The sequence below is a fragment of the Vulpes vulpes genome, chromosome 10 (genome assembly GCF_048418805.1).
Source record: "Vulpes vulpes isolate BD-2025 chromosome 10, VulVul3, whole genome shotgun sequence".
NCBI classification, from domain to species: Eukaryota; Metazoa; Chordata; class Mammalia; order Carnivora; family Canidae; genus Vulpes; species Vulpes vulpes.
This window is the reverse complement of record NC_132789.1, coordinates 25,974,454-25,991,511: the sequence shown is the minus strand read 5'-3', so window position 1 is coordinate 25,991,511 and position 17,058 is coordinate 25,974,454. Positions and strand designations below refer to the sequence as shown.

Sequence of the window (17,058 nt, the reverse complement as noted above, 5' to 3'; positions counted from 1 at the left end):
TTAAATCACCTAAATTAAGAAATTCCTGTAGATTTTGCTGTGTGATAAATAGTACAACGATTATGTTTTTTAAAAGTCAAAAGTATATTCCGAAGAATTCACAGTGAAATAACATAATATCTGGGATTTGACTTAAAACACTGCTGGAAAAAGAAAGTAGAAGAAATAGATGAACAAGAGTAATAAAACAATAATCATTGTTAAAGCTGAGTAATAAGTATTAGGTCCACAAGCATTCATTATACTATTCTACCTCTGGGTATATAGGTTTGAAATTTTCCAAAATAAAAAAAAATTGTAAATGTTATTTAATATTGTTGTTGTTTTGGCTTTAGTTAATTAAGAAAATAAAACCATTAGCAGCTGGTTTTTTTTTTTTTTTCAGCACTCTCTAGCTAGCTAGAGCAGAAGGCTCATTTCAGATCCCACCTGACTCAGATTTCATCCAGGACAGATCTTTTTGCAAGATGCTGAGATTGATCCAATCTTACCTTTGGTCCTGAACAGGGGAAAACAAGAAAACAAAGGAAAACTGATCATACCCAATGAGAAAACCCCTCTGACAGAGCAGTGAACACTTTGTAACTCCCTATGTGGCCTCAGAAAATGCCACTTTCTCTCTACCCTTAGATTTGGCAATGGGTTCTTAGAAATTACACAAGAAGCATGAGCAACATCAGAAAAAAACAAATTTAAAAAATGATAACAATGAAAAGGACAGTGAGGTAGAGCCAGAGGTCTGGGTTCTACTCCTGATTCAAGATCCTGAACAAGTACTTCCCATTCCCAGTTTTCATTACACTGTCCACAAAGAAGAGAGAGAATTTCTGAGGGCCTTTCAAGAGTTGTCATTGACCGCCCATGTTTAAGCATATTAGAAACATCACCTAGAGCCAGATTATGATACCTTCAGGCACAAAGGCTCAAAGCTAACTCTAATGTTGGAACCAGTCCTTAGATGTTGCTAATTCCCTTTCAATCTGTTAAGAACAATTTTCACTGAAACTTCTTAAACTTGTTTATGTTTTTAACTTTCTACATGGTGGAGAGTAAGGAGTTCCATGTGTTGGCTCCTTGATGCATGAAATAGAACTTTACTTGCTAAGGAGCAATTAGAACTAAGGGATCAAGTTAATAGAAGCAAAAATTGCTGTCCCTTGGCTGAGGAGCGGGAGTGGGCAGGGTCTGAGACATCCAATGCCAGTCCCTGGGGCAGTGGACTCACCGAGATCTTAGTGAAAATGTAGAGTAACAGGGACAGAATAGAGAGGTAGATCTGGATTCGCTTGCCTCCAAATCGCTTCCTCAGGTACTCTGGCATTGTCACCACCTGCATGGGATGTAAGAGAGGTCAACGCCAGACAGAGTGATGTGAGAAGATCCAGAGCAAGCAGAGCAGTGGCATCTACCATGGCTTCAGAAGTATGATCAAGGGTTAACCCTCATGGATCAGAAAAGTCTGTGAGATAGCCAGATGGCTCCCATTCTCCAATCCCATCCCAACCCATATGCCCTACCACTGTATGGGTAAGGTATTATCCCAGGACATTGAAGGTGCCAAATAGGCACTTTTTTTAAATGAACACATGACTGTACATAACCAATAAAGCAGATATTTGCCCCTAAGGAGGCAGTAATAGATATATATTCCTATACAGAGTGCCTACTGTGAACAAGACATCATAACAATGGTGGCATCTTTTCAGTTAACCAAACAAAGTGGCCAGGCTGGGTATGTGCTTCACCTACTCTGCACCCAAGCTTTGCCAAGGATTTTGGCTACAGCCCTGCTCAACTGTTCTCCCAGTTCCTTTCTGCAAATTCTGACTATACTTCTGTCTCACTCTCTTAACCCTGAACCTGCTGTCTTCTGGGATCACACATATCACCAACAGTTCATGAGCCTCCAGAAGATATAAAGTTTGCCCTGTGTTTTTTCTGTATTTCTTTCAGCTCCTAATGTATAGACTTAGTAGGTATTCATTATATCTCACTAAACAGGTGCCACCAAAGCTGTCTTAGATAAAACGTCAGAGAGATTTAGTCAGGAGACTGAGCATGCATTTGATAGTTGAGTACCAGTTATTGGTAAAATGTAGTTCTTTTTTCTCATGCTGCTTCCCTTCCAGGAGCAGGGGCACACAGCTATATGGTATACCATGAGCTCATGGTATACCATGAGCAAATGCATGGCAATGCCTTGCAAGCGCACACCCAATGTGAAGGAACATGATGCTTAAGAGGGCTCTGAATAGAATGAGGTTGTTTAGAGGGCTTCTTAGACAGTCAAGTCATGGCTGAGTGGATTTGTTGAATGCCCCCAAAAGTAGTCAAAAATTTTATAACCTGGAAAAGAAAGCCAAGGCATAGGCATGCTCTGCCATTTATGCCATAAAGCCTCCTCTGCCTTCCAAGAGGATAGAGTTCATATCATATATGCATGTGTATTACACATATGTATTTTTATATATACATATCTATAGATAGATATATAGATGATAGATAGATTCAGTAGGAAATGGATAATAGAGCAGATACTTACCCCAGCCTTAATGTAAATGGGAACAAACACCCAGCCCAAGACAACCACCCAAATCAAGGCCTAAAACAAACAAACAAAAAGGTAGAGTCAAACCAGTAGGATGGTTAGCCCAATCTGCTGTCTGCAGGACCCTCAACTATTACGGGAAAATCACTAAGCATTTTATCTTGACGCTCTGAGGACAACTCCCTAGGTGACCATCAGAAACTGAAAGAGGGGGATCCCTGGGTGGTGCAGCAGTTTGGCGCCTGCCTTTGGCCCAGGGCGCGATCCTGGAGACCCGGGATCAAATCCCATGTCGGGCTCCCGGTGCATGGAGCCTGCTTCTCCCTCTGCCTGTGTCTCTGCTTCTCTCTCTCTGTGTGTGTGACTATCATAAATAAATTTTAAAAAATTAAAAAAAAAAAGAAACTGAAAGAGGCCTTTGCTGCCTGATTGGCCCAAAGGAATGGCAGTTGGGTAACAGTGGAGGGGACCCCAGAGGTCTGCTCACCGATATCATAGCTCTTTTGCCTCTTCTCTTGTTTATAAGGAGTAAAATACCATTTAGAGAACTTTTAAATAATAATAATAATAATAATAATAATAATAATAATAATAATGATAATCTGGTGGTAAGAATTTCCAAACCTCCAATATGGCCAAAAGGACACAAGAGGACTTGGATTTTTAAGAAAAGAAAAAAAAACTCTATTGCCATCATATCAGTGGTTTTCTCATGCTACTCTGGTGGAAGGAGAGCAGGACTAGAGCTCCTAAAGCTGTGCCTCTCCTCCATCTGCATTGAAGGATGGCCCTAATTGGTCCCCTAACACTTAGAGCATATGTTGAACTGCCTGACTGCTAAACTTCCTTCCAGCTCCAGAACACAGTGTCTCTGATGTTACTCACATTCCATTCAAAGCCTCCCATGGCAATGCCTGCAGCAGCTCCTGTCCCCGCCAGCCCCACAAAGTGGCCACTCCCAATGTTACTGGCAAAGAGAGATGCTCCAACCTGAAAACACAAAGAAAAAGTCTGTTAAGAATGTTATGTTCCACCAGTACTCAGAGGTAAACCAGAGAAGAGGCATGTCACCTATGAGAAGGATAAAAAAGAACAAAGGCAGGCTAGGAACTTGACTGTATATCTGTAGGGACCACTGGTTCACAAGGTAGATGTGGGGTGTTGGGTAATAGTGAAGATGAAATGGAGAGTATTGGGAAAGAATCCTCTTTGGGAATTTGGTGTGTATGTATACACACATACGCACTGTGTATCCCCAAATCAGATCATCTGTGGGTCCTCTGTCAGCCCAATGGCCAATAGTGAAGAACACATGGGAAACTCCACAGCCCACCAAGCTTTCCTTATAAGCCTTCCAAGAGACTGTCTGCTCAGAAGCACGCCCTGTGCCATTCATCTTCGTGTCCTCCATCTCTGTGTCCTCCAACACTTCTATTTTTTTTTTTGCCTTTTTAATGTATTATTGATCCAAAATTTACTTTTATTTTTTTATAAATTTATTTTTTATTGGTGTTCAATTTGCCAACATATAGAATAACACCCAGTGCTCATCCCATCAAGTGCCCACCTCAGTGCCCATCACCCAGTCACCCCCACCCCCACCCACCTCCCCTTCCACCACCCCTAGTTCATTTCCCAGAGTTAGGAGTCTTTCATGTTCTGTCTCCCTTTCTGATATTTCCCACTCATTTTTTCTCCTTTCCCCTTTATTCCCTTTCACTATTTTTTATATTCCCCAAATGAATGAAACCATATAATGTTTGTCCTTCTCCGATTGACTTATTTCACTCAGCATAATACCCTCCAGTTCCATCCACATCGAAGCAAATGGTGGGTATTTGTCGTCTCTAATGGCTGAGTAATATTCCATTGTATACATAGACCACATCTTCCATGAATGGATAAATCCATTCATCTTTCGATGGACACCGAGGCTCCTTCCACAGTTTGGTTATTGTGGACATTGCTGCTATAAACATCGTCCTCCAACACTTCTGACATAGGACCCTGACCAATACTGGCTGTCAGTAAATGTGGACAGTTTTGATAAAAGGAATCATTTGAAGGAAGTCTCTAGGCCTCAGTCCTCTCACTTATCAGAGAAGGCCAGGGGGTAGAGTCTATAATTTACAAATGATTCCTAACTTTTTTTTTTCCTAACTATTAAACTCTATAATCCCATGTGCCCCCAAGTAACATGAGATGCTACTAATAATAACTCTCTGAGTCAATATAGTATTTTTATTTTAAATTTTTACAAAGGTCTCCTGGACCCCATGGACACATGCACAAAACACTGCATTTTTCAAGGATATGTGTATGTCTAAATACATAGTTTAGAAGACAGATTGGAAGGATATATATTAAAAACCCAAGACTGGAAGCCTGGAAGGAAAAAGGAGAATGAGACTGTGAATGGGAGATGAAGGAGAAAACATCAGCTAAAACAAGTGAGGGATCTTTCACTAACGAATCACGATACTGTGCCATCAACGCAATTGCATATGAAATCCAAGAGAACTCTAGAAAGTTTTAGAGTCCTTCTATCCCAGGAGGAGAAGCATAGCACTAATTGATAAGTACCAAACTAGTATAATTATCCCCATTCATGCTGAACAATGGAGGAAGGCTGGTAGTTATTTGTCTAATATCCCTAAGATTGAACAAATCTGGAACAAAACACAGAATGTTATTTCCCCAAAGCTATATTACTCCAAGAAACTATCCTAGCTATATCAGCCCCTACCCCCAATAGAAGGCAATGGTTGCTTAGTACCAACTAGTTAAGACAGAAGAAGGAGTTTCCTAAAGGCTAGGCCAGAAGGTCTCTGGAATGGTGAGATAATGGTAAAAGTAGTTCATTCATTCATTCACTCAATAAATATTAATTTAGTATTACCTCAAAGTATCAAGCACTATTCTAGACCTTGAGGATTCCACTGTGAATAGCACAGACAAAATCCCTATGTTCCAGAAGCTTATATCCTAACAGAGGAAACATAAATAAATTTTTTAAAAAGAGAGATCATAGAATGGCAAGTGCTGTGAAGAGAATAGAGAGAGTGTGTGATAGAGTGACTAGTCCCAATTGGAGAGTCAGGAAAAGTCTCTCCATGCAGATGACCTCTAAGTTAAGATTGAAGCAATAAAGGAAGTCCACTATGCCAAAATCATAAGGAAAGTAGTCATAGTTGAGAAGCAAAAAGGCGGCCAGAGTGGCTGGAGTGTGGTAGGAAAGGAGAGTTATGTTGTGAGATGAGGCTGAGAAGTTGAGCAGGCATACATCATGTAGGTCCTAGCAGGCAAGAATAAGAGGTTTGGATTTTATTCTATGTGAGATGCCACTGAATGGGTTTGTTTTTGGAGTTGGCTTTTTTTGTGTGTGGGGGGGGGGGGTGGACAGCAGGAGAGAGAGAGAATCTCAAGCAGGCTCCACACCCAGAGTGTGAGCCCAACACAGGGCTTGATCTCATGATTCTGAGATCATGACCTGAGCCAAAATCAAGAGCAGATGCTCAACCAACTGAGCCATCTGGGTGCCCCTCCACTACAGAGTTTTAATTAGTGGAGGGGCAGGACTTTATTTGCTTTTAAAGATTGTTCTCGTGACAGAACATGAGAGACTCCTAACTCTGGGAAACAAATAAGGGGTAGTGGAAGGGGAGGTGGGCGGGGGGATGGGGTGACTGGGTGACGGGCACTGAGGGGGGCACTTGACAGGATGAGCACTGGGTGTTATACTATATGTTGGCAAATCAAACTCCAATTAAAAAAATACAAAAAAACTCATCAGTTCAAAATAAATAAATAAATATTGTTCTCAAGCATGTGGAGAATATAGTGCTGGGAGCAAGGGAGAAAACAGAGAAACTGGGAAGCTATTGCTGTATCAGTGTGAGAGGACAGTGGCTTGGTCTCTGGTAGTAGAAGTCAAGACAAAGGCAAGTGTAGAGATTGGAGTGTGTTTCAGAAATGAAGTTGATAGGAGTCCTGAATCCAGGAGTTACCTTTGATGGATCAGATGTGGGAAATTAGGGAAAGAGTAATCAAGGGTAACTCCTAGATTCAAGACTTGAATAGGTGGATGTCATTTATTAAGAAGAAGAAAACGAATCCATAGATGAATGGATAAAGAAGATACGGTAATATATACACAATAGAATATTACTCAGACATTAAAAAAATGAAATCTTGCCATTTGCAACAACTTGAATGGACCTAGAGAGTATAATACCAAGTAAAATAAGTCAGAGAAAGATAAATATCATATGATTTCATTCATATGTGGAATTTAAGAAACAAAACAAACAAAAAAAAAGAGACAAACAAAAAAACCAGACTCTTAAATACAGAGAACAAATTGGTGATTGCCAGACGGGAGGTTGCAGGGAATCAGTGAAATAGATGAAAGGGATTAAAAGCACATTTATCTTGATGAGAACTCAGAATTGTATAGAATTGTTGTATCATTATATTATACACCTGAAATTGATATAACACTGTATGTTAATCATATAGGATTTTTAAAAAGAAGGGGAAATTAGGAGAAAAGCAGATTCATCAGAGACATTCACCTCTTTTCCTCAAAGCTTGGTGGGTATAACAGTCCACTTTTAATCAGAACTCCCTTCTGCATGTAGCCTGCCTGTCCTGGCCCATTATCTTTTCATTTATCATCTCCCACTTCATAAATTATTAAGCCTAATGTTGTACTATTAAGGGCATAATTACCAGTAATGATTAACTGCATCAGATTAACCTTAAGTTCAAGAAGTCCTCTCTAACATCCCCCCTAAATGGGAGCATTGGACTTTAAGCAGTTGCAGGCTTTCCTGAGGTACCCCTTCACCATCAGATGGAATGGAGGCCAGGAGAGCTTTAGGGGTACCACATGTCCTGCTCAGATTCAGTTAATTTCTGTCATGGTTACTACTGTTCTCAGTCTCTTACCTTGCCTCTTTCTAGACTTCCTCCCTTTACCCCAAGGCCTTTATTCAACCATTTACCAAAACTCTGACTCTGCCTTCACAATGTTAAAGGCATCTAGCACTTATACTGCCCTTTATACAAGCTGTAATTATCTCTCATGAGGTTTCTAGATGATCTCCAGTCCCACCTACACACAACTCTGATCAAGCCACTTTCCTATTCAGAGACCCTCCTCTAACCTTCAAATGGTCTTGTCAAGCAATCTTCCTGGACTCCAGGTTTAAAGATGTAGTCCTAGGAATTCAACAATATTTCAAATTAAAGTCCCCTCCAGTGAGAATTATGAAATTAAAAACTAAACATTATATGGTCTCATTCATTTGGGGAATATAAAAAATAGTGAAAGGGAATAAAGGGGAAAGGAGCAAAAATGTGTGGGAAATATCAGAAAGGGAGACAGAACATGAGAGACTCTTAACTCGGAAACGAACAAGGGGTGGTGGAAAGGGAGGTGGGCAGGGGGTGGGGGTGACTGGGTTACGGGCACTGAGGGGGGCACTTGATGGGATGAGTACTGGGTGTTATGCTATATGTTGGCAAATTGAACTCCAATTGAAAAATATATGTAAAAAAATAGAATTTAAATACTTTCTTGATTTCTTACTATCTGGGTGGTCATAATATCAGTGAACTTAAATTTTCTCTCGTGACAGGGTTATTCAGGAGTCAAATGAAATTATGAATCAGTAGTGACTGACATTTAGTTGGCCCTCAATTAGAGTCCTCACTCTCCCACAAGAGGACAAAGACAATTCACAAGATCTACAATGGACACTCTTATAGACTGAATTGTGTTCCCCAAAAATTCATGTGTTGTAGTCCTAACTTTCTAATGTGACTTTATTTGGAGACAGGGTATTTAGGGAGGTAATTAAGGTTAAATTAGGTCATAAGGGTGGGGCCCTAATATGATAGGACTGCTCCTTATAAGAAGAGGAAGAGACATTGTCTCTCCCTCTCTCTCTCTCTCTCTCTCTCTCTCTCTCTCTTTCTCTTTCTCTCCTTCCCTCCCTCCCTTCTTCCCTCTCTTCTTCTGATTCTCTACTCAGAAAAGAGGCCATGTTAATGGACAGACAGAAGGCACCCACTTACAAGCCAAAAAAGGAAGTCTCACCAAAAACCAACTTTGACAGCACTTTGATCTTGAGCTTCCAGCCTCCAGAAACGTGGAAAAATAAAGTTCTCTTGTTTAAACCTCCCAGTCTATGGTATTTTGTTATGGCAGCCCAAGCAGGCTAACAACAAATACCATTGCTGTGTCACTTCCACTCCCCTGCCAGGTTTTCACCCTACTTCTCACTGAAGCTCATTAACAATGCTTTCATCACTCTTATTTCCCACTCTCTGTCTACTCCTCACCCACATTCATGCTCAGGTAGGAATCTTGCCCCATCCAGGGAGTGACCCTGTGACATGAATAATCATGTCCTTCTCTGTAATTTCTACCCACATTCCCTCTGAGTTCAGGATTTTAGATTTCATCTAAAATTTCCCCAGCTTGACCTTGCTTTCAACTAACTTCTTTCCAAGCCTTTCTCATCCCTTGATGGGGTTCAGGAAGCTATTACAAGTATTTAGATGTCTTTACTGTACCTGTGCAAGATGAGCTGGATCTGACCATACCCAACAGGTTTGATAGCATGGTAATTGGAAATAACAAAATATGATATCAAAAATGGCAAAAAGACTATTTTCCTTTGAGTTTTGGGAAATTCATAATCCTATTTTACTGTCTAAACTTCCTACCCTAGAAATTTGGCAGGAGGAGAAATATATGAAGAAATTATAGAATCATAAGTCTTCCAGAGTTGTCTGGACCCACAAATGTCACAGCTTGACTCCCCTCTGCAACACCTCCAAGTGATAGTTTCTGGATGTGTGTCTCTAGTGACAGAGAACTCCCTACCTTCAAAGGTAGCTGAATCCACAGTGGAACAATTCTAATGGTTAAAAAGTTCTTCACCTTGGGCTGAAATCTACCCATCTCCCTACTTCTGCCTTCTGAAGTGATACAAAACAAGTCAAGTCTCTCTCCCACAAGCTAGCCCTTCCAATGTCTAAGGAAATGGGGCTGTTCCCACTCTCAAATCTTCTCTAAGGCTAAGCTTCCTCTTCTTATATGTCTACTCCTCACTGGCCATGGACTTGAATCTCACCAGAAATTATAGGCCTTCAAGGCTGTCTGCATTCAAGTTCCCTCATCCTTCTCCATCCCCAGTAGCCTCTCCATACCCTTTTGCATCCCTTATAATCCAGTATAATAAATTATACTGACTCAGTTTCCTAAATATGCTCTGGGATTTCTTACCTTCTGTTTTTATTTATGCCATTTCCCTCTGCTTGAACTTCCTCTCCATCAAACTCTGATGCCTCCAAAACACTGACTCATTCTTCAAAAGGAATCCCAGTCCCATCTCTCCACTGACATCATTCAGAGCTGATCTCTTTTTTCCTATAATCTCTTACTTCCATTCCTCATCTGTTGCACTTTCCTGGGGCATGGCACTGCTTCTGCACAAGTGTTGTCTCCCAAGGGGGAACCCTCTTGCACTGTTAGTGGGAATGTGAACTGGTGCAGCCACTCTGGAAAACTGTGTGGAGGTTCCTCAAAGAGTTAAAAATAGAACTGCCCTATGACCCAGCAATTGCACTCCTGGGGACTTACCCCAAAGATACAGATGCAGTGAAATGCCAGGACACCTGCACCCCGATGTTTCTAGCAGCAATGTCCACAATAGCCAAACTGTGGAAGGAGCCTCAGTGTCCATCGAAAGATGAATGGATAAAGAAGATGTGGCCTATGTATACAATGGAATATTCCTCAGCCATTAGAAATTACAAATACCCACCATTTGCTTTGACGTGGATGGAACTGGAGGGTATTATGCTGAGTGAAATAAGTCAATCAGAGAAGGACAAACATCATATGGTCTCATTCATTTGGGGAATATAAAAAATAGTGAAAGGGAATAAAGGGGAAAGGAGGTATGAAAACGTCATTGAGTGCTACCTAAAATCACATTTTGCGTGACGGGAAAAATGAAATAGGAAATATATGAGACAATCTATTTACTTGCCAACATCCAGTCATCTGATGTTAGAACTGGAATTACCTTGGAAATAATTAAGGTCAAGCTTGTTATTTTCAAGTGAAAACGAAATTATAGCCCAAAGGAAGAAAGTGATTCAAGTTTATGTATTAATGCTATCTTTACTTCCACACCTTTAGGAAAGTAAGATGGTATGTGTGTACACTCCAAATAACTAACCCAAGAGTCAAGAATTGCTTAAGGCAATGGACAACAGCTGTGTATGTCTTTTTAGCTACACCATCAGAAGCAGCCAATGGATTTGCAAAAAAGTATCCAGTATCAATTATCATGCTTGGAAGCATAATTAAGTGGTATGGACCCCACTTTCTTCCTTTTCTTCTAAGCACACTGGAGACTTGCAACCTGGTTCTAATCTTGATTCTGTCAGAACAAATTATATGACTTTGAGCCAGTCACTTCCCTGCCTTGAGCCTCCGTTTCTTCCACTATAAACTGAGAATAAGAATCCTTAGCTTACCTCCCAAGGGGACTCTCAGGCTTAAATGAGGTGATAAATATGAGACACCTTTAAGAAAGTTTTGCCCCAATACAAGGGAAGTGGCAGGTAAGGGCAAAGTTAAAAAGAGAGAGAGAGAGAAAGAAAGTTTCGTCCCCCAAAGGCATGCTATTCTTAAGAAATACTTATGATGCTTTTATACAGCCCATGTGTTTATGGAGTGCCTTGAATTTCCTGAAAAAGACAGAGTGGCAATTTTTCCTTAGAGGGAGCAAGATCTTCATAGTTCAAACAGAAAATAAACTCAGTTAATTTCAGGAAACTATTTTCTTTATTAATGGACCAAACTGTCCAGAGCTCTGGAGATGCTTTTCACTCCCATCTTCTATCCTCCCTTAAAGGAATAATACAAGAATATCCCAGAGCATCCTCTCCACCCTTTCTCTGGGCTATGCTAGATGCTTCCCTTGAGATATCCTCAGACAATGGTTCTCATAGTATAGCATGTATCAGAATCTAATGCAAAAATACAGAACACCCAGTTAAATCTGAACTTCAGGTAAACAAATTCAGTTTTAATAAAATTATGTTCAAATATTGCATGAGACATATTATACTTAAAAAGTATTCATTGTTTCTCTGAACCTCAGATTTAATTATCCATCCTTTATTTTTATTTGTTAAATCTGGCAACTCTAAGTACAATCGCCTGGAAAATTTGTTAAATCACAGATGGTTGAGCCCTATTCCTTCATTTTTCTAATTCAGTGGGTCTGGGCTGAGGCTGAAAATTTTGCCTTTCTAACTAGAGCCCAGATCTTGCTGATGCTGCTGGTATGGGAACTACACTTTGAGAGACCCATCCTGGGAGAATAAAAAAGAGAGACAGATGACTAACTTTTACAGTGCCCCCTCTATGCCAGGTGTGGGGCCAGGCACTTCACTCACTTTTTTTTAAGATTATTTTTTAATTTATTTATTTGTGAGAGACAGTGCACGAGCACAACAGGCAAGGCAGGTACAGGGAGGGAGAAAGAGAAGCAGACTTCCCACTGAACAGGGAGCCCAACATAGGGCTTGATCCCAGGATCCTGGGATCATGTCCTGAGCCAGAGGCAGACACTTAACTGACTGAGCCACCCAAGTGCCCTTGTACTTCATTCACTTTATTTTACATCATTCTCACTATAGTCTGTGAGATAAGGATAATTCTCATCTTCATTTTACAAAGGAGAAGACTGAAGAACAGAGCAGTGATTTGCTCAGGGTCCCATAGCCATATGTGACCAACATCCAAGGGACAGAAGGGAGGCCATAACACCACTCTAACTTTCCTCTTTCTTCCCCAGACATTTCCTTCTGAACATCTCTGAAGGGGCACAGTCGGGTCAGATTCCCATACCTATCTCACTATAAATTTAGGAATAGCATGTGTACATCTGCATCATGCTTGTATTTCAGATTCTTTCCTCATCCTCTGGGGAACTGGTCTTTAATCTGAATTAGGATTTTGATTCCATTATATCTTTTCATAGGAGAGGCTTGGAAAGATTTAACCTTTGACTCTTGCTATCTCTTAAGGATCACAATTCCTAGACTGGAACAGAAGAGAAGATGGGGCTCATATATTCAGACCATTTTATTTCTGAGATTCTGGTAAATATTTAGACATAGGCTTTGCTCCAGAGCCATCATAATCTCTGTTTACTTTACGTTGGCTTACGTCCTCCACAAACAATGGTGGCCTTTCAGTCATTATCTTCACAAATCTCTCTCCTTTCCCTAAGAACCAAAAGGGCAGGAAATCAGGAAACCACTGCCAAAGCTGGCATTTTCTCACAGGTTGTTGGCACAAAAGGCAGGTAAGGTCTTCTGTTGGCATTTATAGGTCAAGGAGGCTAGAAACCAACCCTCTCACCAATTCAGATGGCTCATTCTTGCAACCATCACTAACTTGGGGGTCCCTCACTCAAAGGGTCTGATTGATTAGCGTTGTCTCCCCTATACTGGCCTCCTTTCAGTTCTTCAACTATCCCAAGATCCTTCCCACTTCAAGTCTTTGACCATTCTGTTCCTTCTGCTTGAATTGCTCTCCCTTCAATCTTTATAGGGCTGCCACCTTCTGATCCTTCATGACTCAGCCTAAATGTTTAATCTTTGGAAAGGCCTTTCCTGATCCTCTTATGTAGGTTAAAAAGGACCCCTTTCCTTCCCTCACACTCTGGACTCAAATATACTTCCTTCTGAACACTTACCATTATTTGTAATCTTGGATATATTTTGTAAGAATATGTGTCACACACACACACACACACACACACACACACACACACCAGCACCTAACACAGAATGTGGCACATAGTAAGTAATCAACATATAAATATAGAATGAAAGAATAGTAATGCATAAATGGACAAGTAATTGAATTCACAGTTTAAGAAGGAATATCTGAAGATGAGATACAATAATAACGATGATAATGGGGGCACCTATCTGGCTCAGTCTGTAGAGTGTGCAGCCTTTGATCTCAGGGTCATGAGTTTGATACCCATATTGGGTGTCGAGATTACTTTTAAAAAATGATGATAATAATATTAAGAATAGCCAACTTAGGGATCCCTGGGTGGCTCGGCGGTTTGGCGCCTGCCTTTGGCCCAGGGCGCAATCCTGGAGTCCCGGGATCGAGTCCCACGTTGGGCTCCCTGCATGGAGACTGCTTCTCCCTCCTCCTGTGTCTCTGCCCCTCTCTCTCTCTATGTCTATCATAAATAAATAAATAAATAAATCTTTAAAAAAAACAATAGCCAACTTGAGTAATACTAATTATATACTACTGTAGAAGATTTACATATTAAATCTGAATTTAAAACTGAATCCTCTACAGTCAACAAAACTATAAGACAACCTACAGAATGGGAGGAGATATTTGCAAATGACATATCAGATAAAGGGCTAGTTTCTAGCCCTTATAAAGAACTTATTAAACTCAACACCAAAGAAACAAACAACCCAATCATGAAATGGGCAAAAGACATGAGCAGAAATCTCACAGAGGAAGACATAGACGTGGCCAACATGCACATGAGAAAATGCTCTGCATCACTTGCCATCAGGGAAATACAAATCAAAACCACAATGAGATACCACCTCACACCAGTGAGAATGGGGAAAATTAACAAGGCAGGAAACCACAAATGTTGGAGAGGATGCGGAAAAAAGGGAACCCTCTTACACTGTTGGTGGGAATGTGAACTGGTGCAGCCACTCTGGAAAACTGTGTGGAGGTTCCTCAAAGAGTTAAAATTAGACCTGCCCTACAACCCAGCAATTGCACTGTTGGGGATTTACCCCAAAGATACAGATGCAATGAAACGCCGGGACACCTGCACCCCGATGTTTCTAGCAGCAATGTCCACAATAGCCAAACTGTGGAAGGAGCCTCAGTGTCCATCGAAAGATGAATGGATAAAGAAGATGTGGTTTATGTATACAATGGAATATTACTCAGCCATTAGAAATGACAAATACCCACCATTTGCTTCCACGTGGATGGAACTGGAGGGTATTATGCTGAGTGAAGTAAGTCAAGTGGAGAAGGACAGACATTATATGTTCTCATTCATTTGGGGAATATAAATAATAGTGAAAGGGAATATAAGGGAAGGGAGAAGAAATGTGTGGGAAATATCAGGAAGGGAGACAGAACATAAAGACTCCTAACTCTGGGAAACGAACTCGGGGTGGTGGAAGGGGAAGAGGGCAAGGGGTGGGGGTGAATGGGTGACGGGCACTGGGTGGGGGGCACTTGATGGGATGAGCACTGGGTGTTATTCTGTATGTTGGTAAATTGAACACCAATAAAAAATAAATTTATTTTAAAAACACCAATAAAAAATAAATTTAAAAAAAAACTGAATCCTCAAAACAACTCTATAAGATAGATGCTATGTTCTCTACTTTTCAGTTGAGGAAACTGAAACACGGAGAGGTTAAGTAACTCACCCAAGGCTACAAAGCTAGGAATAGGGGAGTTCAAAACTAAGCAGCCTGGTTCCAGAGCCCATGGTCTTAGCCCCAATTCTAAGTAATCTCCCTAATATAAAATTTACCCAAAGAGAAACATATAGCTCTAGATGACCTAAAATGTGCCATGCCAATGGTAGAAAGGGAAAGCCCAGATACATTTCTAACACAAATACTCCAAAGTCTTCATCTTAGTCAATAGTTTCGGCATTCTCCTGACTTCAAACAACTAGAAATGTTGATTATAATTTATTTTTTCCTTTCTCTGTCTGGGAAAGTGCTAATATATTAGAAAATAGGAAAGTATCAAGAGAGAAAGAAGAAACCGGGAGTTTATGCACCAACAAGTTGACAGGAAATTGGCTGAGAACACAAAGAATACGTGGGGTGGTGAGTGGCTGTGTCTTAATCAGAGGAACTCCTCAGAGGAGATTAAGCCATAAAGAGTGGCAGGGAAATGGCCCCACCAAAAAGAGAGAGAGGTAAAAGGACAAAGGGGAGAAAGTGAGGAAAGAAAAGAAGAAAGAGGGGAAGGATGAGGTGGCAGTAGAGGAAGAAGAAAATGAGAAGAAGAAGAGCAAGAACAGGCCATTCAAAACAAGGCAGCAACTGCCACGTTAAGCTCTCACTACAAAAGAGATACATATGTATGGGAACAGCCAAGTTTTGCAAAATCTTAACTCAACCTGAGAAAAACCAAATGTTTGAGATAGTAAGGAAGCATAGTAATACCAGACTTTTCCAAGGAATCCAATGAGGGCTGAAATCAGTCACTCTGATTGCAGCCAGTTTGCTTTTCCAGTTTTACTACCACGAGCCTTAAAAAAAAAAATCTGAAGAAAAAAAAATGTTCTCTGTACACAGACACAGAAATGTGGAGCACTGCTGGAGAAGGCTTTGACCTGGACCTGGCACTCTCCTAACCTCCTAAATTCTTACCACTGCCTACACTCTACTGTAGCCAGTCCTCCAGAGAGCAGAATGCAGGCTGCTGCATGCAATGCATGCTGCATGCTGTCTGTTAGGGAGACATCCACAAGGTGATCCAGCATGAGTATCTAAAGACATGTCCCTCTCCTCCCTCCTATTTCTTTAATTCAGCACGTATTTCTCAAATGCACACTAACACAAGGTCCTGGACTAAATATTAGAAGAAGAAAAAAGATTAAGAAAAACATAGGCTCAGCCCTGGGATAAACAAAAGCACACATAGCTACATGCAAGTAGAAAATAATCGGAACAGGAAGAAAGAATCAACTGGACTTGGTGGTCATTTCTACCCAGGCTTATGAAGGTCAAGTACTTGTCTGTCTTTGGTCTCCTATCTTCCTGAGCTTTGCCCCCTTGGTGAGCTCTCTGCCTCTCCTGTGTCCATTTGCCTAGTTCATGTTCTTTCTCTCTCATTCATGAGTTCCCATCTAGGCCTAAGGCCTGTCAGACTTTTCTAAGACCATCCCAGTAGCATCCTAAGTAGATGAACTTTGATTTGATCATTAATATTCAAAGACTTAAATATCAAATCAGATATATTTTACTCAAGAAAGTTTAATAAAGGGCAGCCCAGGTGGCTCAGCGGTTTAGCGCCGCCTTCGGCCCAGGGTGTGATCCTGAAGACCTGGGATGGAGTCCCGAGTCAAGCTCCCTGCATGGAGCCTGCTTCTCCCTCTGCCTGTGTCTCTGACTCTCTCTCTGCCTCTTTCTCTCTCTCTCTCTCTCTCTCTCTCTCTCTCTCTCTCTCTCATAAATAAAATCTTTTTTTAAAAAAAGAAAGTTTAGTAAGTATAAAAAGCTATTTTCTTTCCTCAAGGAAAAGTTTCATCAGAGTCTCTGGTTAACCCTAAAAGAAAGAATTTCTTGCTTTTCAGATAAACCTTTAGAGTATACTTATTGATCTCACAAATTTCCATCCCAAAGGATAAGAAGAAAGGAACCTGAATAACAAGAAAAAC

At 40.8% G+C, this 17,058-nt stretch overlaps 1 protein-coding gene across 1 annotated transcript in view; it reads right to left on the bottom strand.

The window, feature by feature from the left end:
• SLC5A1 (solute carrier family 5 member 1) overlaps positions 1-17,058 on the bottom strand; it is a 72,969-nt gene that overhangs the window by 42,209 nt on the left and 13,702 nt on the right. Inside the window, exons 3-5 of the mRNA XM_025986008.2 lie at positions 3,434-3,538; positions 2,543-2,602; positions 1,226-1,330 (exon numbers count right to left, since the gene is read on the bottom strand). Coding sequence (XP_025841793.1) covers positions 1,226-1,330; positions 2,543-2,602; positions 3,434-3,538 — 270 coding nt within the window. The remainder of the gene's footprint in view (positions 1-1,225; positions 1,331-2,542; positions 2,603-3,433; positions 3,539-17,058) is intronic.